The 21,396-nt window shown below is 47.8% G+C and overlaps 7 protein-coding genes across 7 annotated transcripts; 2 read left to right on the forward strand and 5 right to left on the reverse strand.

Moving 5' to 3' along the window:
* Positions 1 to 31: 31 nt before the first annotated feature.
* EsH8_IV_000109 (uncharacterized protein) lies at positions 32 to 967 on the reverse strand (the record flags this gene model as incomplete). The annotated part of the gene is made up of 3 exons (XM_083264999.1): positions 32 to 628; positions 762 to 779; positions 842 to 967. The coding sequence occupies 3 exons, from the start codon at positions 965 to 967 to the stop codon at positions 32 to 34; spliced, it is 741 nt and encodes a 246-aa protein (XP_083123894.1).
* Positions 968 to 2,932: 1,965 nt separating this feature from the next.
* On the reverse strand, positions 2,933 to 5,514 carry EsH8_IV_000110 (uncharacterized protein; the record flags this gene model as incomplete). The annotated part of the gene is made up of 5 exons (XM_083265000.1): positions 2,933 to 3,195; positions 3,250 to 3,776; positions 3,834 to 4,739; positions 4,806 to 5,423; positions 5,471 to 5,514. 5 exons carry the CDS (start codon positions 5,512 to 5,514, stop codon positions 2,933 to 2,935), a joined length of 2,358 nt encoding a protein of 785 aa, XP_083123895.1.
* A 2,344-nt stretch (positions 5,515 to 7,858) lies between these two features.
* On the forward strand, positions 7,859 to 8,825 carry EsH8_IV_000111 (fungal chitosanase of glycosyl hydrolase group 75-domain-containing protein; the record flags this gene model as incomplete). The annotated part of the gene is made up of 3 exons (XM_083265001.1): positions 7,859 to 8,027; positions 8,085 to 8,416; positions 8,478 to 8,825. The coding sequence occupies 3 exons, from the start codon at positions 7,859 to 7,861 to the stop codon at positions 8,823 to 8,825; spliced, it is 849 nt and encodes a 282-aa protein (XP_083123896.1).
* A 2,755-nt stretch (positions 8,826 to 11,580) lies between these two features.
* On the forward strand, positions 11,581 to 12,381 carry EsH8_IV_000112 (SDR family NAD(P)-dependent oxidoreductase; the record flags this gene model as incomplete). Its single annotated transcript, XM_083265002.1, has 2 exons — positions 11,581 to 12,149; positions 12,201 to 12,381. 2 exons carry the CDS (start codon positions 11,581 to 11,583, stop codon positions 12,379 to 12,381), a joined length of 750 nt encoding a protein of 249 aa, XP_083123897.1.
* A 354-nt stretch (positions 12,382 to 12,735) lies between these two features.
* Positions 12,736 to 13,065, reverse strand: EsH8_IV_000113 (uncharacterized protein; the record flags this gene model as incomplete). The annotated part of the gene is made up of 1 exon (XM_083265003.1): positions 12,736 to 13,065. One exon carries the CDS (start codon positions 13,063 to 13,065, stop codon positions 12,736 to 12,738), a length of 330 nt encoding a protein of 109 aa, XP_083123898.1.
* A 1,006-nt stretch (positions 13,066 to 14,071) lies between these two features.
* On the reverse strand, positions 14,072 to 15,526 carry EsH8_IV_000114 (glycoside hydrolase family 43 protein; the record flags this gene model as incomplete). The annotated part of the gene is made up of 1 exon (XM_083265004.1): positions 14,072 to 15,526. The coding sequence occupies one exon, from the start codon at positions 15,524 to 15,526 to the stop codon at positions 14,072 to 14,074; it is 1,455 nt and encodes a 484-aa protein (XP_083123899.1).
* An 829-nt stretch (positions 15,527 to 16,355) lies between these two features.
* On the reverse strand, positions 16,356 to 17,641 carry EsH8_IV_000115 (uncharacterized protein; the record flags this gene model as incomplete). Its single annotated transcript, XM_083265005.1, has 3 exons — positions 16,356 to 16,836; positions 16,897 to 17,396; positions 17,468 to 17,641. 3 exons carry the CDS (start codon positions 17,639 to 17,641, stop codon positions 16,356 to 16,358), a joined length of 1,155 nt encoding a protein of 384 aa, XP_083123900.1.
* Between the last annotated feature and the right edge of the window lie 3,755 nt (positions 17,642 to 21,396).

The following is a 21,396-nucleotide window of genomic DNA, read 5'->3' on the forward strand; positions in this document are numbered from 1 at the left end:
ATCCCACTGGTACTGGGCAATGTCAACGTTTTCAAAAGCTCTCGTCGCGGCGCCAGGGGCCCTTCTTGCCGCCCTTTCGACCTCCGTCCCGGTCTCCTCCTTTACCTCCGCACTTGTTGCCTCCTTTGCAAGCGACAAAGTCGTCATCGCCTCCCTTTCCACCATGCCCTCCATATCCGCCTTTGTTGAGGCCGTCGTCCAGCCCGCCCTTGCCATGGTCATCCCAATCGTTACCGCGCTTGTCGAGGCCGTCATTCTGGCCGCCCTTGTTCGGGTCGTTCTGGTCGTCACCGTGGCCCCCCTTCCCACCGCCTTTTCCGCCGCCTTTTCCACCACCTTGTCCACCGCCGTGGTCCCAGCCAGGACCCCAGCCCGGGCCACCGCCTTGGCCGCCTCCTTTACCTCCGCCATAGCCGTTGCCTCCGCCATAACCGTTGCCTCCGCCATAACCGTTGCCTCCGCCTCCGCCTCCCTTACCCCCGCCTCCACCTCCATAGCCGCCGTGGCCACCACCCCAATCACATAGATCTTGTCCTCCTTTACCGTCGCCACGCTTGCAGTTGTCTCGATACTGATCGTGGTTGTCGTCGTCCTTGTTGCCGCGCGCCCGAATGACGTCGTTCAAAGGCTGTTGTTAGTATGTCAGCACTCCTGTCTTTCAGGAACTTTTCATGGATATTTCGAAGTTGGAGAGACCATGGGTACGGCAGGATTTGTGGAATAACTAAACAGAGATGCTGCGCAGATAAAGCTTCACTTACAGCTGTTTGAGGGGCACGCTGATTAATTGTCAGTAAAAGATCTATTCTCAGAAGACAACACAGCCAAACTATAGGCTCACCTCAACATGGGCAGCTACATCGGCTGCAGAGCCTGCAACTGGCTCTGCAACGGGTGCAGCAACAGCAACAATGGTATAGAATACCATGCCAACAGTGGCACTTTGAAGGAACGGAAGGATATGCATAACTGCGGTAAATAAGGGAAGACAGAAAAGAAGTTGAAAAGCTGGAAGGTAAAGAAGCTTAACTTGTAACTGTATGAATATGAGGCAAATGTGGATGTGATGAAGAACAAGATGGGTAAAGGTTGGGAGATTCTATCCGTTATTTATACTTGAAGCCATCTCCGAGAACCCGAGTATTGATGACAGTAATACTCTTCTCATTGCCATTTGAATGGCGGGGAAGAGTCAACTTGGACTGTACCCGGAGAGAGTTGCTTATGCCCCCCCGCCTTCATCGGACACCAAGCATGGGCAATCAGCACAAATCAACGCGAGATGCTGGCAGACACGTAGTTCTGGTCATAGAATATATGACAAGCAGTCCAGGTATTCCATGTCGCTGGAATGTGATCTGAAAAGCTAATATCATGAAAAACAAAAAGTATCGTGATATCCGATGAATTCGGACGGTTGCTTACTTGGCGACACAGCGCCACCCAGGTCTCCATTCGTCTGATTTTGCTCGCAAAGACGTGTTGGATGCACGGTGGTTGCTCCCTGTGTTCGACAGGCCTTGACATAGGCCTGAGACACCCGCGATTTCACCTCGCATTTAGACGAACAAAAATGGGAGAGCCACTGAATATATATCAATGCTTTTTGACAGGTTCAATGACAGCGCTTCTTAAAACAAACCAAACTGAGATTTTGACGGAATGCACTTGTTAATGAAGATGACGAAGAGAATTCCCCATGAGTATTGGGATGCATGGCGTAGTAGGCGCCGACGACTCCGCATTTCCAAACTTTCGCAAAGCGAGCATAGGGATGCGAGTATTCGCCATCATTCTCAGCTACTGCATGTTCTGGGCTAGTCTAAATTCTTTCTCTCCGCTCTTAGCTATAGAACCCGGAAATATACCTCCGAGTAAAGGGCTGAGAAAAAGCTTGAAGATACTCTTCATGCTGATCAAGGTCCGTATGTGGAGGTCGCCACCCGCCAAAAAGCGAGGTGTCACGAAGCTCGCCTATGACAAAACGACAGTATTTGCCTTGATTGCGCATCCATTAAATCTCGCAATCCGCATTCCGACGGGTATCGAAGTTCGCGAACAGGACAAGGCTGGCTGGCCAGGCGGCTTGGTCCAACTCTATCCTGATGGCGCACCTATCCGAGGTGTGCTCCGGGCAAAGTTTCCAAACACTAGGGAACAAGCCACACTAACGCGCCGTCAACGATTAGTAAGAGACGGAGGCGGCGTCCTCGGGATGATTCGGCTGATCTTTTACTTTATATGATTTGATGGCAAACGAAGGATCTCATGTCGTTTGTTTCAGAGTTGCAAGCTGACATGGCTGCGTCAAGTGGTATTGTTGGAATAGAGTTTGCTCGGACCTCCGAACCATTCGGCACAACTCCTTGCACCCCCGCTCAAATACGACGGCGGAAGATCTTAGATTTGCGTTAACTTGGCAGACGTCAACGCCAGTGATCAGCAACTCCCGAAAGGCTGTTTTTGCCGGGCGGCATCCCTGGTGATCCACACTTAGAGCCTCGACATTGCCGTCGAATACCAAGGGCAATGCATTAAATCAACTGCGCAGCCGCATTGAGAATCGAAAGCGAGCCGCAGGTGGCGGGGAAGTCAGGCCGTCATCATAACCGCTTGTGAGGGCGGTGATGGTCCAGGCCGACCACATGCCCCCCGACTGGCCGGGGGCACCCTGATCCAGCTGACGGGTCTCCTCGCTTTCCGGTCTCCGCATCTACGAAATCAACCTTGCCTCATCACAACTTACTCAGTCTTCAACAGCGCGATCTTTGATCCAACAGTGCCCTTAGCTCTTAGACTTGGCTTCAATACAAGCACATGTGAGCATGCCACCAATGGAACCTTCTTTTCCTGTGTCCCCAAAGTTTCACTGGGAGCTTCTCATCTAATTATCATCCATTTGTTAGACAGACCTTAATGACATCCTACATGGTTACTTGTATTTCAAGCCTTCCCTAGGCAACTTCACTGTTTCTGCCGCTGCCGTTGTAAAGGCACACTTTCCTTCCCCACCTGACATTCTCACAACCCCCCACTGCACAGGAAGTAAGTAACCGCTGTCTCGATCCTCCTCTAACACATGGCAAGCGGCGCTTATTGCGAGGCTGTTCGTTGAGACCATTCTCATTGTACCTTCGTATCGACGGAAACTGATAGCAATGATGATGAGCACGAGAACCAGGCCACTAAGTAATGCTAAATCAAGTCAGAGACCTATTTTTATTGCGATATCGTGACGGTGAAACTTACTGACAAATATTGCGATGGGGCTGTATCCACAGGTTGAGAATGAGTTAATCTCATCATCGATCCCGTTCGCCGAGATCGCTCGGATTCGTGCCAAGAACAGACTCTGCGATACCAACCAGTGCATAACGCCCGAGCTGGCATAAAGAGGAATCCCGTATCTTAGTGGAAGTGAGATGAAGTAGCTTGACCGCTGGATGCCAATGGGCTCAGATACACGCAGAGTCTTCCGGTACTCTATATTGCACATTCGGCTAAACTCTCTTTGCACCAGGAATGTGCTAAGCATAGTGTTGTACAAGATGTACAGAATCGAGAGAACTAATTGTGGCAGGTTGGCCAAGAGAACGTTGGAGATCAACCCGCCTGGATCCCTGCGGGGAAGGTTGATGACCAGATAGGTGTAAGGGGTCAGTGCCCCAAAGCCCAACTTCCACAGTTCTCGCAAGTTGACTTTGAAGTTGCGGTGTCGTAGACTGGTAAATGATACTACGAGAAGGATAGCTGCAATTATGATTACAAGCAAGCACCTACGGCAAAGCTTAGTATTGGGGTTTGGGTAAGACCTATCAGTTCAGCTCGCTTACATCAAAAGCAGAATGATCCAGCGTCGGATACTCGCGGCCGATCTCCATTGTTTAGCATGAAGCTTGAAAGTCTGTGCTTCCGGTTCAGGAGCAGGGTCGTTCTCGCTGTTCTTCAAAATTGAAGGCGGCTGTCTGACGAAGCGATTTTTTAGGGTCCTGGTAGTCAAGAACTCGTATTTTGTCGCAAGGCCCATGTGGGCAGTCTGCTTGCAGGGCTCTCTCATGAATGAGGCAATTGCATCGCCGAGAGTATATAAGACGTCCTTGGCTTTGTCCCGCCGCTTCGAGTCCTGCCATCTCCCAAGGACCCAAATCGATAGCATGATGACGGCTTTGATCATGTTCATGATGCAGATGGTGAACATTATTGGAGGTGAGTATTCAAATCGGCATTTTGCACTGAGACCCTCTGGTGGTTGAACAAGACAGCTAGAAACTTCGTAATGCTTAGGCCCGAGAAACCATCTGGTAACTGGTTTTGGAGGCGAAAGAGCTACAAAGTTGCCAGTGCCATTTCCCAAAGCCCACATGTTCTTTGACCAATCGTCTGAACGGGGTACGATTGAAACGTACATTAGCAGGCTATCGTTTGGTGGGCTCTGCAAGGTTTCGTTTTTTACGAGGATTATCAAGTTTCCCTGGGGCTTCCAATAATCGTCGTAAAGATCGAAACAGGCCGAAATGTTCATTTCTGTGTAGGCTGGTGCAGATTGCTGTATTCCCCGAATAACCGTTTCATAGTCCAGGTTCGGAGGATTAACCCGGCTTTCGTCCCATCCATAATCTCCAGCACGGTTTGCCTCGGCCGTTGCTAGGGACCATGAGCTATTGCTAAGAAAAGAGTCTTTCACAACGGCGACTGTGTAATTATGTGATGACAATGATTGAAAGACTGCTGAGTTATATCTGATGTCAATCTTGTCAACAAATGTTGAGATATACTAATCTGGGGGGCTGCATCCAATGTCTTACATCAAATGTATTGGAATAGAAGTGAGGGCCAAGAAAGCCCACGATGCTCTTCTCCAATTGCTGAGATACTTCAAGTTACGTAGGCTGGGAATGCCTATGTCCAACCACTTGCCTTTTTCATGCGCGCTGTCGACATTTTCGCGAGTCGGGGCAGCTTGCAGTTGCATGCAATAATTAGAGGCAGAAAGCATCCCCGTTCCCAGGAGGTTGATGAGCAAGTGCATCCACTGGTCCAGTCGCTTTACTGTCGAGCAATTGCCTTGGTAAATCAGGCCCACTCCATTTTTGCTGCCGTAGCTCGAAACGGCAAAGATTGTCACACTGAGGTTCGTGATCAGGATAATGCCAATGATGCCAATCTGGACCATGAGCGCACGACTTCTCCTCGAAAACCAAATCCGCCAATTGTTGCTCTCGTCGCTTTTGATCTGGGGAAACCATCCAGACAGTGTTTTTCTGTCGGCGAATTGCCGCACTCGGAAGCTCGAAGCTCCTCCAATATCGCTGAGATTCTCATGCGAGATCCGATCTTCGGTTGAGACATGGGAAGTAGTTGGTACAGTTGTGACTTGATTTTGATCTTCGTAATCGATGGCCGGCGGCTTAACTGACGCAATACTGAAATTTGTTAGCCAGATTGAGAAAGATGAATTAAATATGCGCACTGGTCTGTGTCTTGCGGCGGCAAAGCCATGACGTGTTGTAACATATAGAAGCAATTCAAGACTCGCAATAATTAGCTCGGACTTTACATCGCAATTGTCGCAAGGGGAAAGCGGGAAATAAGAATAGGGGAAAAACCAGCACCATTGAATGCAACAAGGCTCTGGGTAATATATCTTTTCAGTGATGGACTGAAATCTAATTTGAGACGGCAGGTTTTCAGCTGCGAATGCCAAGTAAGGGGTCATTATGCAGTGCCCCGAGACCTGCATCTGTATCCAAGTGTTTATTGGTTGATTACTGTGACGGTACTTGCGAAGCATCAGATAGTAGATGATTGGTGGCCTGATTGGATCAGATGTGTGGTGACACTTGGAAAATGCGATAACAGCCTGGCAGTGCGATAAGTAGCTGGAATAACGAGGGTACTCTTACGAAAGCGTTGAGAAGCTACGATGATAGCTGAGGAGATCTGGCGACGTAGTTAGATTCAATACTATTAAAACATACTAACAAATAAGAATTTGACAAATGGACGTATTAATTAGCCTTTAATATGCCGGGGAATACGTATTTTATGTTGAAAATGCACGAGCGGAAGGGTTGGGCAGGCCCGACACAAATCTGTGGGTTTGGACTAGCCTGCTCATCTGATTACAGGCTCCTTTTCCACAGCCTGATTTGCAATGAAACTAATGATGACCAATTGCATGGCTGGATATTAAGGACCCCTTGTAGTCATATGTACTTCAGATGTTACCAGAGAATTTTAGAATCGATTATATTTTGATCGCTTATCTTCACTACAAATCGTGTATTAGTACGCGTATCAACCCAACAATAAACTATTTCATAAACTCCAAACATTGGACCTTGCTCTCATCATTGTTCATTTGCGGGCGAGGAAGTGGCCCACTAGTATATGTTTGCAAAGGGGGCCGAGTACACGATTTATGATCCTGACTGTATGTAACAAGATGAGCTGCTGTAACACGTAACATATCGCACCAAGGTCTTCATCGATTATGAACCGTATAGAATGAATCTGATACACTTCCTCTTCTCAGTCCAAGGTGTATCGACTTCCATCACGTATCAGGTCGCCGATTTTACTATCATCTATAGGTAAGCTATTGTCTGCCTTGCTATATTGCTGATGAAACAAGTACATTCCGAAACTGGCATCAACAAAAATTCCAGTAGGGTGCTAGATGGCAATCATGACACATATCCTATCATGGTAATGGGATTTAGATGCATGAAGGAGATTCGTGGACTAGCGACTCTCGGTAAGGTTGCCAAAGATGCCAGCCACGATTAGGTTGCCGAACACCCTATTGGCCAGAGTCCCTAATACAAGAATGTATATTTGCTCCCATGAAACAATTTTTAGTTCACCTCTGCCAGTAGTCCCCTGCGGATAAGGTTATGGGCATAGGCCTCGTTGATGGGCTTCACTTTCATAACATTGAAAACGTATGCATGTAGGCATCGTATGTGAACGACACAATATCGATGCCGATATCAAATTAATGTGGAAAGTGAGAAGCAAACACTTGGGGCTTAAGAACCCTCAACTACTCTCCGTTAAATTACATACCAGTTCTAGATATGTAGGGTAATGCGGGCTTTTCTTTTCTGCTAGGGGTCTAGAAAGGGTTTCAAGATTGTCCAGCCAAGACTTTGCAAGTACACGCAGGTCGTATGACAAGGAATAGGATTATGTACGCGAAATATACGTCGAGAAGCCCCGAGATTTTATTTCAATGTCAAAAGGAAATACCGGATTGATGTCGGAATAATTCAGCAAACCGTGTGACAATGAGGTCTCTATGGCTGAAATGCCCAGCTTGGCATGACTGGACCTCGACCACAAATAAGCTATGATGTTCCCCGCCTCAATTAATGTTAGCGTATGCTGCACAGTTGATGTGGACACATTTGATTAGGTCAGTAAATCAACCGAGCGGGCCGAACGTTAGGTCCGAGTCAGGCAGGTTGCGCCTCAACTTTAACGGAAATGTCACTGAAACAATGCTTGGAGGTTGTCTTATGTAGGTAGGATAACTGGGTCGACTGCTTTAGTTTAAAGCAAAGTTGTCAATGTTTAATTGCGGGAACAGCGCGCCATCCCACATTTCTTTTCTGAGCTCTGTGGCCGAGTTGCTTGAGTCTCAGCCAAGACTTCGTCGGGCCCATGTCCGTGTTGGAGTGTCTAATTTCTGGGCTGTGCATCAACTAGTGCTCCATTGGCACCGCGAGTGTGAGAGGCAGGTGATCACGTGGTTACCAGAGCGCAGCTTATCATCCCTGCTGACCCTGCCACCCCCGAACCTGCCGTCTCACCTCATTCATTCTTTCTCCTTACCACGGCGGTCCTCCCATTCATCATGATATCTTGGATCAATCTGGTCGTCTTTTTGACAATAATAGCAACACCAGTACTTGCGCTCGAAATACCAAGCAACGTTCAGGACTTCTACAAATTTGTCCGCGGCCGGGATCAATGCAAAAATGTCTTAGCCAGTGGGTTTCACAGCAGCGACGGCGACAGCGGTGGTAAGAATCACAACCACAGCCTATGCGAGACGGAGACCGGTATGCTAACAACCCCAGATTTTGATTACTGCGGCGACTACTTGGATAAGTATAACATCATCTATCTTCAAGGGAAAGATGGGCAGCTCGTCAACATGGACGTCGATTGTGACGGAGCTCAAGGCGAAAGCGATGGACGTTGCAGCAGCTCCACCGACACTCAACCTGAGACGACGTTTCGGGACGAGCTGAGAGACTACCGCACCAGTCAAAGGGACCTCAACGCCTCTGTGCATCCGTTTGTTGTTTTCGGCAACGAAGGAACCAAAAAGGGATGGCCTACTTTCGACCCCCAAAAGCACGGCGTTGAACCACTCAGTGTCATGGCCGTTGTATGCAATAACAAGCTGGTATGTTTCTTTTCTGGCCGCACCTTGTTCACAGTGGCTCATCTGATCTGTTAATGCATAGCTATTCGGCATCTGGGGTGATACAAACGGCGATGATGGATCGCAGGCAATGGTCGGCGAGGCGTCCATCTCCCTTGCTACTGCTTGTTACGGTAATAGTATCACTGGAAATTCGGGACACGACAACAATGATGTTCTTTACATTGCCTTCACTGGTAGTGATGCAGTTCCTGGGGCAAGTGGTGCTAAGTGGGCAGCTACAAGTTATGAGGATTTCGAGAGCAGTATTAATGAGCTTGGCAATAAGCTTGTTGAGCGCATAGGTAGCGGCTGCAACGGCAGGCCGTCTACAGAGAAATGGCTGTGGTTCATTGCGTTCTTGGTTGGGAGCATTCTGCTAGTGTTTTAAGATGTAGAATATGTTTTGGTGTAAGAGTACGTGCTTCCGATGAATGACACTCTTAAACTGCACCGAGGTAGATACAGAGCCTCGGATCATAATATTATAATAAAAGCGAAGCTTTAAACCCTAAGAGTTGCTGTGTTTAGCCCAGCGAGCGATCGATTTTCTGCGCATTCAATAATCCCCAACCCAAACATCATTATCACTGATGCCACCATAAGGAGAATCAGATTCAAAGAGCTGGGGGTTTCGGGGGTCAATATGCACCAATAAAGTACTTCTACGACAGGTTTATGGACGAGACATGGTTGCTGAGTTGCCACAATGTAGGCAACGCCCCTCCTTGAAAAGTCACCATACAAACATGAATCGAGAAACTACGTAGTAGATTTAGTTTAAACACAAAAGGGAAACCATCAATCAGGCGTGATTCACCCCTTTGAATAAATTATAATGACTGATGATTGCTTACTGTCGTAAGGCTGGTAGTCATCACTTTCGTAACGACTCGCGATGCTGACAGACAACCAAAGGGGAGGCACCGCACTGGGAAGCTGCCGGTTTGCTTCGGCTTTTCCGCTATTTCAAAAACCACCCCGCCTCACCATAAATCTCCTACCAATTTTTGCATAGCTGCTGACATCCAAAACACTCTGCTATTCCTAAACCTTCAATACTTCTCCAATCGTGTTGCCTGCTTCATACTACGCGGCCACTGAATCAGGGGATTCCTGGGTAACAAGGTTGATATATACCACCTTAGTGCTTAGACCCAGCATTAAAATGTTGAAATCCATTAGAAATGATCTTAACGATATTGTGTGCCGTGGACTATTTGTTGACCAAAAGTTCGTTTCACATCATCAAACTTTGGCTGAGACGAGAACGAAACATTTCCACAATCCTAACTAATCCATCTATCCACTTGAATGTCCCAGCTTTTCAGAATTTTTGGATGTGATTGGCTCATTTATCTTCGAATTTCTATCGTCTGATTTTGTGGACAGACGAAATATTGGCACCGGCCGAAATGTGCCCTCTGCACTATCGCGTGTTTTTGGATTGGGCGGGAATTGGCAGAGCTTGAGCTCAATGGTGCAGCTTCAAAGTCTAAGTTCCATCATCAGCCTCGCTGTAATCAGGTACCGAATCAAAGAAGCCTTTGCTTTAACTTCTGAATTGTTCCAATAGTACGATAACTTGTTAAGTAATTGAATCACAGGCCCTCTAGTGGTGTTAAAATGCTGGTCTGTCGCTTCCTTATTGCAGTCTCTAGCGGTCGCAGAAGTCCTTTCAACAATGGTAATTTGGCAGGAAAGAATCAAAAATCTAGCGAATATGCCAATCACAGGTGTTGTTTCTGCTATTTTGGGCCTTGCCTCCCTCATTGGAGTTGCAAACGCCTTCGTAGCTGACTTGTCTATTCTTGCCTTCGCTGGAACACCTGTTGGGAACGTGGTTTCGTTTAACGGACGTAAGTACCACTGTCAACACCCAGTTATACGCTCTGTCGTATTCAGCTGACCACCTCAGTCGATTTATATGTGTCGATGCCGCCGAGCAAGAATGGGAGTACCCCCGACGCACCACCACAAGCACCTTTCGGGGTTCTCCTCCTGACAGATGTTTTTGGGATCCAATCAACAGAGAACAAGCTGTTCGTCAATATCTGTACAGCTATTCTGGAGTCCATAAATATTCACTGATTAATATATAGCCTTGTCGACAGCTTCGCTCGTGCGGGTTACGTAACCGTTGCCCCGGACCTGTTCGACGGCAAGCCGAGATCTGAAGGCCCAATGTCTGGCTTCAACGGGACCGATTTCTTCGGGTCACACGGGCCTGGTGTCACCGACCCGAAAGTCGAGAAATCCATCACGTATATGCGTGACACTATGGGCGTGCAGCAAATTGCTTCGACTGGGTATTGCTTTGGTGGCCGATACGCATTCCGTGCACTCGGGATTCCTCAACAAAAAGGTGTGCAAGTGGCTTTCGCGGCACATCCGACCTTGCTTGGAGACGATGAAATCAAAGCCATCCAAGGCCCAGCCAGCTTGGCTATTGCAGGTAAATCTCAACTACACCATCTTCAGGTCACCTGTTCACTTCAACCACGGAAAGTTTTATGCTAATTGTTATAATTCAAAGAAAATGATACCGGTATGTTGACCAAGAGACGAGCTGAAATTGAAACCGCAATGAGCAGCACTGGCCAGCCATTCACAATGGCCCTATATGGTGGAACACCCCATGGTTTTGCAGTTCGCCCTGACCTCAATAACCCAGTGCAGAAGGCTGGAAAGGAAGATGCATTCCTGCAAGCTGTACGGTTTTTCGAGACCTGGTTGTGATAGCGCCATACTGTACCATCATTATTTTACTGTGGGCAAACCCATCCATTTGATCGGAGTACTCTGATTTAGTAATAAAAAAAAGGAAAGAAAAAAGGAATTCCCTACACCAAAGCATTGCTGCGTAGTTGTACTGTTCACGCAATACCCGGCGGCCCAATCTTGAACTCCAGTGTCAGCAGGGTGCATTAGCGTCCCACTTGAAGAAATGGAACCAATCGCCAACCATTACACGCCTCAGCTAAGACGATGATGTGCGGTATTCAAGGCACCCAGCATAACTGATCCGGATTGGCATTTTTGGCCATTTAAACCTGCCTTCGGACCTCGACACATTTTCAAGTCTTCGTTTGTTTAGCGTTCTTTCTTTCATGCCAATTTTCCATCCGCCTCATCTGTTTCCCAAAATGTCTTCGAGTTTTAGCAACAAGGTCATCGTCGTAATAGGCTGTGCATCGGGCATGGGATTAGAAACGTCGAAAAAACTCCTAGCCGAGGGAGCTCAAGTCGGAATGTCTGACGTAAACGGCACCGCCCTCGAGAAAGCCGTCAAAGAGCTAGACAGACAGCAGCAAAGTCGAGTATTTTCCAAAACTGCGGATGTCACCGACCGGCAATCTGTTCGCAGCTTCTTGGAAGAGACAAAATCTCACTTTGGCAAGGTCGACGGCGCCGTTAACTTCGCTGGTTGCGGCGGTCATGAGTTGGGGACTCAGTCAATATGGGAAACAAGCCAAGAAGAGTTCGAATTCATCACGAGTCTCAACATTAGGGGAGCGTTCAATGTGCTAGCCGAGGCTCTCAAGCCTGGCTTCCTTACATACGGTGGCAGCTTTGTGCATGTTGGAAGCATGTTCTCGCTCCAGGGTTTCCTCAAGGGGGCGGTTTTTGCTGGTTCGAAGCACGCCTCCTTGGGAATGGTTCGAAGTGCGGCCAAGGAAGTTGGTGGGAGAGCTAGGGTCAACTGTGTATTGCCGTAAGTTCCACCGAGTTTTCCTTGTTTGGTAAAGGAACTGAACCTGAATAGTGGTGCGATTGATACGCCAATGCACCAAGCCAATCTTGCGAGGGTGCCGCAGGACTTCCCAGCACCGACGCTTGTTGGGAGCGCGCAAGAGGTAGCAGATGTTACCCTCTTTTTACTCAGTGATAAAAGCACGTTTGTAAATGGAGCTGCTTGGGGTGTCGATGGAGGCGCCAGTCTATAACGTACATGTTTAGCGCCGGTTTGCAACTACTATTGTCCCACTTAGGCTCACGAGTTGCCATAAGCTCTATTGTGAACACGGCCGTTAGAAGTTCATTTCAACCCAACATCCTTGCTGATTATATATCATTCTACAATCATCGTGTAGTGGTGTTCTTTCTCACTGCTGTCACGCTGTAAATAGACACTCCGTTTTGAGTTATAAACTAAGATGTTTCATATGCAAATATATTAATTGCATTCTGTTAGTGCGGCTCCCTTGTAGGAACTGATCCTTTACATTGTTCTATCCGTGGCAACGTTGCCCCATGAAATCATTCATACCCAGCATAATCCATCATATCCAGTGTAGGCCTTAAACAGTCGTAGTCTTCGCGTCCTCTCCAATCAAAAATACAGGCGTCTTGTTGCTGAAGTTGGGGACATCCTGCATAACAGCCTGTGTCTCGGGGGAAGCAAGCGCCTTGTGGATGGACTCGATGCTGTCAAAGTTGAGAATACCGGCGAAAACGTACTGCGGCTCCTTTCCATCGGGAGACGCTTGGTACTTGGTAACACTCCAGCTCTTCAGACCGCTCGACTTCCATTGGGCGGCGGCCAGAGGCATGTGACGGCTGATGTAGTACTCCACGTCGTACTTGGAATCCGGCTCGTTGGGGTAAAGAACAGAAACAGTGGCAGGCATCTTGGCGGTCGTGATGTAGTGTTTTGGAGTGATGTTTGGATCTCTTAAGGATAGGCTAATAGCTTAATTGGTTGTTGGTTTTGATAGAACAGTTGGTGCAGTTAGAGTTGTTGCTTCATCCGGGTCTGAAGGGGATAAATACCTCGCGCTTATCCCCTCCCTGACGTAATATTTGAGCACGGATTCCACTTGGCGGAGACTGCTTACCAATTTGTAGAGACCTTTGGCCGTGGATTATTTTTTGGGTTCCACCTCCGGGGTATCCGGTGCGAATGGAGACCCTAGATATGGTGGGAGGTGGAGAAGACTCGGATGGTTGTGCGGCCGTGCTCCGTCGCCAGTTGCAGAACATCGTCCCGAACCTCGGCACCGCTCGGACATGAATTGAAAGGGAAGGGCAACCTGTGACACCCGCAGAATCTCGCCGCTTGTCTACCTTGATTAGTTTTTCAATCGGCACAACTCTAGAACCCGACCTGTTCAAATTTGTTGTTTCCGTTACAAGCTACCTAGTTGAAGCTTTGATCACGCTTGATAACAGTGCCTGTGAGTAAGCACCTCAAAGTAGGTTGCAGAATTTCAGGAAGAGGACTCAACCAACTCTTTCCATCAAGAAACTTGAAAGTCACTTGCAGAATGTCTTATTGGCAATACAATCTTGAGAACATTGAGTCAACAAAGTGAAAAAGCCCAAAGAGTTCAGTCCTAATGAACCTGGGTCAGACCACTTGTTTAAGAATGTCGGGGATAAACTGCAGCAAAGGCTAATATTTGATGCAAGGCGTAACAATCTCTGGCACAAGGCATCTTGCTTGAATTTTTATAATTATCCAATTGAACTAATGTTAACTTAAAACTCCCATTTAGCATGGTGTGAATACTTATTGGATTAAACTGATTCCGGTTGGTTCAATTGCTTCAAATGTGATACAGAGCATTTCAAATGACATGGTACGATCTACACCGCAAGCTGTGTCTTAGTAAAAATCCCCCTTGCCTGTATACATTACTGCGGATGCGCTACCGACAGGTTATCGTAAAGCGCTCCGGTACGAAAGACCCGTACACCTGTTGTTCCTTTCGTGCTTGAAGAGACTGTGTAGGTGATCTTTGAACTTTCCATGTCGTCCACGAAAACCTCAACTTCCTTGTTAATTGCGGTTACGCGTAAGTGGTATTTTGTTCCTGCTTTGACAGTCATCTTAGAAGATGCCAGTTGGGCCCAGTTCTGATTCATTTGCCCCAAAATAACTTCCCCCGATGCTTTGATGGCCGCATAGAAGCCAGTCACATTGTCAATTCCGGCCGAAGCGCTGGTAACCCCAAAAAGAACACCCGCATCGCCTGATTCACGGGCGTTAGAGCATACATCGGGATCAACGAGGATTATGTCTATGTCAAAGACCAAATCTTCGAAGCCGGTATTCTGCAGGATCTTGCCACTCATCACCTTCCGCGCGTTGAGTTGTCCATCTGTGACAGAAAAGGATCCCTCATATGACATATTCCAACCAATCAAGTTTCCATCATCGAAGTTGTCTTTGACAAGCATCGTGACCTGCCTGATAGTTCCGTCATCGTTGAAGTACATCCTGTCGTAAGCTATCTGGCGATGGTTGCCATCGCTATCGCCCAACGGCCGGCGGTGGTAAAAGATGTACCATATATCAGTTCCAGGTACGTTAACGACGCCGTTATGACCCGACCCGGTTGCAACAGCTGCATCCTGCTGCAGAATCTTGGCTTCGCGGTTGAAAGGTCCGAGTGGAGAATCTGAGATGGCGTACGAAACTGAGTAGTCGGGTCCGGTCCAACCTCCTTCGGACCACATTAAGTAGTATTTACCATTGCGCTTGAACATCAATGATCCTTCGACATAATTCTCTGGCGTGATCTCCTTGAATTGCGTCCCGTCCGAGAAGTTTCCGACGCTAATCATGTCATTGTTCAGTTTGGCGACATTTGCATGTCCGTGGCCGCCGTAGTAAATGTACGCCTGACCATCGTCATCAATAAAGACGTCCTGGTCGATAGGCTGCGCACCGTTGTGATATTCTCCAATGAGAGGCTTGCCAATGGCATCTTTGTATGGCCCCTCGGGGTTGTCTGCTACGGCGACGCCGATGCCGCCTACTTGTGTCTCTCCTTCTTGAATGTCGTTGGCAGCAAAGTATAGATAGTATTTCCCGTTGCGTTCAATGTGCGCAGGTGCCCACATTGCCCGGTTCGCCCAAGACACTTGATCTTTAGTGAGAATGCTGGCGTGCTTTGTCCAGTGTACTAAATCGGGCGATGAGAAGGCGTCAAGGTAGGTCTGCTGGTCATATGCGTAGGAGGAAGTTGGAAACACCCAGTAATTTCCAGAGTATACACTTGCGTCAGGGTCAGCGTACCAGCCTTCAACAAATGGATTGCCGGCTTCAGATGTGGTGAAGTCAAGAATGGAACGTCTCATCTCCATAGCTGCTGTATATTGCGGCACTTGTAAGGTTTGCGATATTGAAACGTTCGATAGTTCGTGTCGAAGATCTAAGGGCCGGTCTCTTTTAAATATTAGTCATTAGTGGGTGGCTGGCAAGGGATTACGGACTGAAAGGAGGGGTACATACCTGTACCTGCATATGTCTTGTTGGGAAACAGACGAATGGTAGGTGGGGCTCGATCACTGTATATTCGTCATGTCCCCCTCATGATCGAATTTATTGCATGCCACTTCTTCCCGAAACTGATGTACAAAGTCACATGGCATACTTGAACGAAAACAAGTCTTTTGAATCTTTCTTCTCAATTTGAGGCCTAAGAACTTTCGCATTCAATTCAAAAAGTATCGATCGCCCACAGATGGATATATGTCAGGCTCTGCTTGCGAGGACCAGGTTAGTAGTGCAGTATAGCCAGTGTTTCGTCTAATGCGGCAGACTCGTCAATGAAGTGTCTTCTGCAAGAATTTGACAACGAGGAATTGAGTCCAGATCAAGGTCAGCCTTGGTTTATATATGTGTCTTTGAAGAATTGTAGATGGTGTTCTCGTAGTGGCCCCGGGTGCCAATAAAATGGTGACAGACCCCGTCACGGGAGTGCACAATGTTGGTGTCATACCCAAAACCTGTGATGATCTTCGCATTTATGTAACTAAAAATATGATCTAGGTTACTACAGTGTTTGGATTCTACAGCGAGATTACAATACTCGATCTCACAGGCATGCAAATACGAAAAGCATCTAATCTGCTCAAGGAGAAGAAGGGTCAAAAGGGTAAATCGAACACTTGGAATAAAATTGTAGCGGTACTAGCCCAACCTTCGCGACAATTCGTTGGCCCCGCTGTAGTAATGCTCATCGTTGCCTCTACTAAAAGCATTGGATGAAACCGTTACGTCTTCCCTCCTTGGATCAAATTTTGCATCCCGCAATTTCGATGACCATAATTCCATGCTATTTCCATTCCTCTGATCCGGCGCTAACGTTCTATCTTTCCACTCTATCAATTCAAGATCTGACCTTGATGTTCTGATCATCGCTGTTGCTACTGGTGCCGTGGCCAGCGAGGCTGCGTCTAGCCGGCGCACCATCGACTCCTCGTCACTTGCGAACCGAGCAGGGGGTGGCTTGAAATCCCTAAACAAAGCCCTCAGGATGGGTATTGTTGCCGCGACGATGGTTACTGCGCTTTCTGCCGCCCCCCATATTACCAACTCAACGGTGTCGATGATATCAAACGCCCCAATTGCAGCGATAGTTCGGATCTTGATGAAGGACACAGCACCGGCACTGATTTGAAACCGGAGTCAGCCAAGCGTTTAATCAATCAGGCAATCATTTTCTGCTCACAAGACACCCATGCTCATTGCAATCAACACTCCAAACTTTTCTCTTTTTGTCATGGTAAGACTCCATATCATCTTCCATGGTAGAATCGCGAGGACAATATCCATTGCGCCAGAATATGATGCGGTAAACACGTTGTAGTTCATCATTATACTCTTGGGCCAGCATGTGCCAGGTGTTGACGCTGTTCGCCACGTTTTCTCGACAGGCCAACATTGGATCCATGTGAATAGGACGGCAAGCCCAAGAGTGATGTTGATCGATAGTATGATGAACCACACCAGGTACTTCATCCAGCGCTCCGACGACTCTCGTGTGATGCGCAGGAGAGTCAGCGCAAAAGATGTCTTGCTCCAGGCTGCCGCAATTATGGAGAAAGATCCAGATAAATTGGCATACAAGAGAAGCCAGGACCAGTTTCCAGGCGTAATGTCCCAGTTATGCTTTCCAAGGTCATACGACACGTCGATAGTGATGAAAACGCCTAATGCCAGCAGGGCGCACTGTAGAATATTAGATCAAATCGAGAGAGTAAAGTCGCTCTCGGAATCTCAACGCTGTTGCAATGACTCACCCAAGATGCGACCAAGACGTAATCGTCCGCCCAAAGCCCTCGTCCCCGCGAGAGCTTGCAGTATATTCGCAGGCCGATGAAGCCACCGGCAACAGCAGCAAGTCCCCATACGGCAGCCAGCAAACCTGGGCCGTAGTCATCGTGGGGAAGTTCTTCCCAGGGTATGCCGTCCATGTTAAGGTGTTTTGTCCGTCACAGTGTCGGATGACGCCGCATGGGTGGTGTGTTGCTGTAGCCCCAGCTTCCTTGTGCCCAAGGCATGGTGGCATAATATGGTTCCAAAGATCGAGTGATCCCCAGACAGGGACCCAGTCGGGCGATGCCTGGCTATAAGAAGCCATCATGTGGCCATCCCGTTCCCTGTCCGGCGCGCATCACCCTAGAAAGGAGTCCAGACTGTCGACAAAACACATGCACGACAGAGTTCATGGTTGGCGAAAGGCGATCCCCAGGGGTGCAGTTCAGCATCATGCATGGTCTCAATACGCCGTCTTGCAATTGGAGAACAAGGGGTGCCCCTGAGTATCGGAGCCAGGAAGCGAGATGAAATAGTTAGCATTCAAGTGTGTCATCCCCCGCAACCCGCCCGGCCGAGAGGTCAAAGCGCAGCCGTGGTTCGGGGCTTCCCGCAATGTGACAGGTGCTGCGACGCATGGGCATTCGAAAGGGATCGATCCATCGTGGCGAGGTTTGTACGTGTGATAGAAAATTTTCCACGAAGGCCATTGGAGACGGCGATTGAGCCGTCCATGACGGGCCATCGCCAACGCACGCTTGGACAGTTGCCAAGGGGTTCATCCATGGTTCAGTCTCATCGATCCCCCGGATTTCGACTTGGTTTTGCACAAATGACAGCTTTTGAATTCCGATCTGCTAGGCGGACGTCTTCGACGCAGCCATTGGTGTCCGGGGATTATAAGGCGTAGCATTGCTCGGAAATATCCTGTCTCCAGGTCCTTTGTTTGGGTGATGTGGAGATTTTGTCGGCCCAGTGCCCAAATCAAGATCAGTGGGTGTGCGAACCCTTGACAGCTCCCCAAGGCTGTAACGGATGGTGATTGCTCTGGCCGCTACGTTTAATCAAACGAGATCCATGGATCGTTTGATGGCAAGCAATGAGACGTCAGTTGAATCAGGTTCACAAACACAGCGAGACAAAAATATGCTGTCCCCCGTATTTGGATGCTCTCAGTGATTATCGTCGCCGCATTCGGCAAGCTGCAGTTGCTCCGTCAGACTACCACCCCCTTTTCGACCATCCTTGAGCCGAACCCTACAACTTCCATTACTCAGCTACCTCTACAGCCCTTCCAGTTTTGTAACTTTCGAGTTTTCCGAATTTTTTGTAACACATGTGTGCCGCTCAATATCAATACCAAGCGCCCCGGCCGAAATTTGGTTCCAATTTTCCCAACAACATCCCGCTCTCTTCCACCGGTTTCCTATTTTGTTGCTCACAGCACCACAAACAGCAGCTAATCCCGGACATCCTGGAGGAATACCACCCTCATTGCGCCGTGAAATTGGTCTAGATCTAGTTCATGATTTTGGTCCCCAAAATTCACGTTAGCTCGGAAAGGTCTCTCTATAGCTTCATCCGGATTGGCGAGCAAATGTCCAGTTGAAGCGCTCTGTGTGTGCTGCCGACACGAGCTGCTTTCCTGGAATGATTAGGTCGCTAATTGACATCACTCTGTGGATTCGTTTACTATGTTGAGATATCTTCCGCCGCGATACTACATCAAACCCTCTTTGGTACCCCGAGAATTTTAAAGCATACCTTACCATCTAGCCACTGGACGAGTATTTGATTAAGAATGTACACGGCTTGATCGATGCCGCGAGGGGATTTTATCCGCATACAGCCGAGTAAAAAAAAAACTGGGCGTATTCTCTGGCTTAGCAAGGGACTTTCATCTTTGCTCAATGGGTGACAGGTTGTTGCCGCTGCCGTTGCCGATCCCTGAGAACGCCATTATGATCTCAAACTGTGACCCAATTCTGCATCAATAATCAAAACCCCGACTCCAAACTTGCTTTTATTCGTCTCATGGCAACCATACTGTTGGTATCTCAGGATACCCGTACGAGTGGAAGATAGATGGAAGAGCAAAACTGGTACTGTATTCTGTAGTTCTGTATGTAGAAGGAAGAAAAGAGAGGCGGCCAGCGGAAGCAGCAGTTGTGAAGATATCACCGTTGGCGGCCCGGAGGTAGAATCTCCGGGCCCGACTGCTGCCGCTTCCCGCGGCCTGACCTCCTGCCCGTATTCTGGCTGGGCAATCCAACACATACGCTCTCCATCTTGTCTCCGTATCGGAAAGCCATTTGGCGGGGACGTGATAGCAGAAGTTGCACCGGGCGTTCACGCTCGTCTTAGAATGTTGTTTGTTCGAGCGTGCTCGGTAAAACACCATAACATACAGCAAAATCACAAATGATAGCCCTCTTTATCATCACCAAGGCAGGAACTGGATTATTTTGCATTTTCACGACCAATTTGATTGTGGTATACGTGAAGTGACAAGAGGGAAATTGCTTCCAAGCCATTTTTGAGGCAACTAATTTATCCCAGACCCATACTCAAGGTTAATGGTATTGAATTCCATAGAGTAAAATTGCGAAAATTCTCGCTTTCTGGAAGATTTGCCTGAGTTAGGGTACACTAGTTACTGCAATATGATGCGCAAAATAGCATTAAGAGTGGATGGGACTAGATGCAGCCGCTTTGTCCATAACCCGCTGCCGAAATACGGCGGTGATCCAAGAGTTTTCGAATCCTTAAGATACTATACTCTGCGCCTAACCTATTCACCAGCCGGATACCTCGTTCACCAACAAGTCGTTGGACGTTGAGGGCACTTCTTTGGGAGTTTTTGCCAAATATTGAACCCATCATTTCATCATCGTCCAAATATACAGAAAATTTTCATGTACATTTTTGTCCCATGAAACATAGTTCATAAGTCTTTCCCATCCAGGACTTACTCCGTGACAATCCGACCTTCTCGAACCAAGTATCAACCTTGTATTGCGCATTGAAACTATGAGAGCTATCTCTGATATTATTTGGCGATGAATTTTTTCAAACCTTGACTTCTTAAGTGAAGCGTTAAATTGGATTGGCAGTGGGTTTAACCTTCCAGGATATAGAACTTTTGGCTTTAAATGCGATGTTCTACGGCATATAAAGGAGGGGCCGAGGGGCTTCGCCTTCGGTTAAGAGGAGAACTACGAAGGTTTCCGGAAAGGATGATCAACTATGAATACACCATGTCTCTGGGTTATGAAGAAAAAGGGAAGAGATGACGCTTTTCTGCAGATTCCGTTCTTTAGGTCGATGAAGCACCTACATCTTTACATATCTATTTATGTTCTATCGCAGCAATAACTGCCAAAATCCATGTCATCACAGAACGTCCATCAGTGCCTTTGTCGGCTTCTGTTAGATTAACCAGCCAGAATACGGGCAGGCGGTCAGGCCGTGGGAAGCGGCAGCAGTCGGGCCTGGAGATTCTACCTCCAGGCCGCCAACGGCGATATCTTTACAACTGCTGCTTCCGCTGGCTGCCTCTCTTTTATTTCTCCTACACATCTACAGCCAACAGAATGCAGTGCCAGCTTTTCTCTTCAATTGATTTACCACCCGCATAGGTATCCTGTGATACCAATAGCCTCGTTGCGTACCATACTTAGCGTAGCGCGACCCGGGTCGTTCGAGGTAAGTAGTGAATGAATTGCAGATTGGTTGATTTTAGTTTATCATGTCAAATATGCTTTTAGTTTTCCATTTCAAGGCGAACCTTGATGGAGTATCTCAAGCTCTAGCTCTTACTTATCAAGCTGGCTGATTTCTAGATATATGACAATGGCATCGATTTGACAAGGTGTTTGAGGATGTGACAGAGTTCATTAATATAGGATGGCCT

The sequence above is a fragment of the Colletotrichum jinshuiense genome, chromosome 4 (assembly GCF_051148585.1).
Source record: "Colletotrichum jinshuiense chromosome 4, complete sequence".
NCBI classification, from domain to species: Eukaryota; Fungi; Ascomycota; class Sordariomycetes; order Glomerellales; family Glomerellaceae; genus Colletotrichum; species Colletotrichum jinshuiense.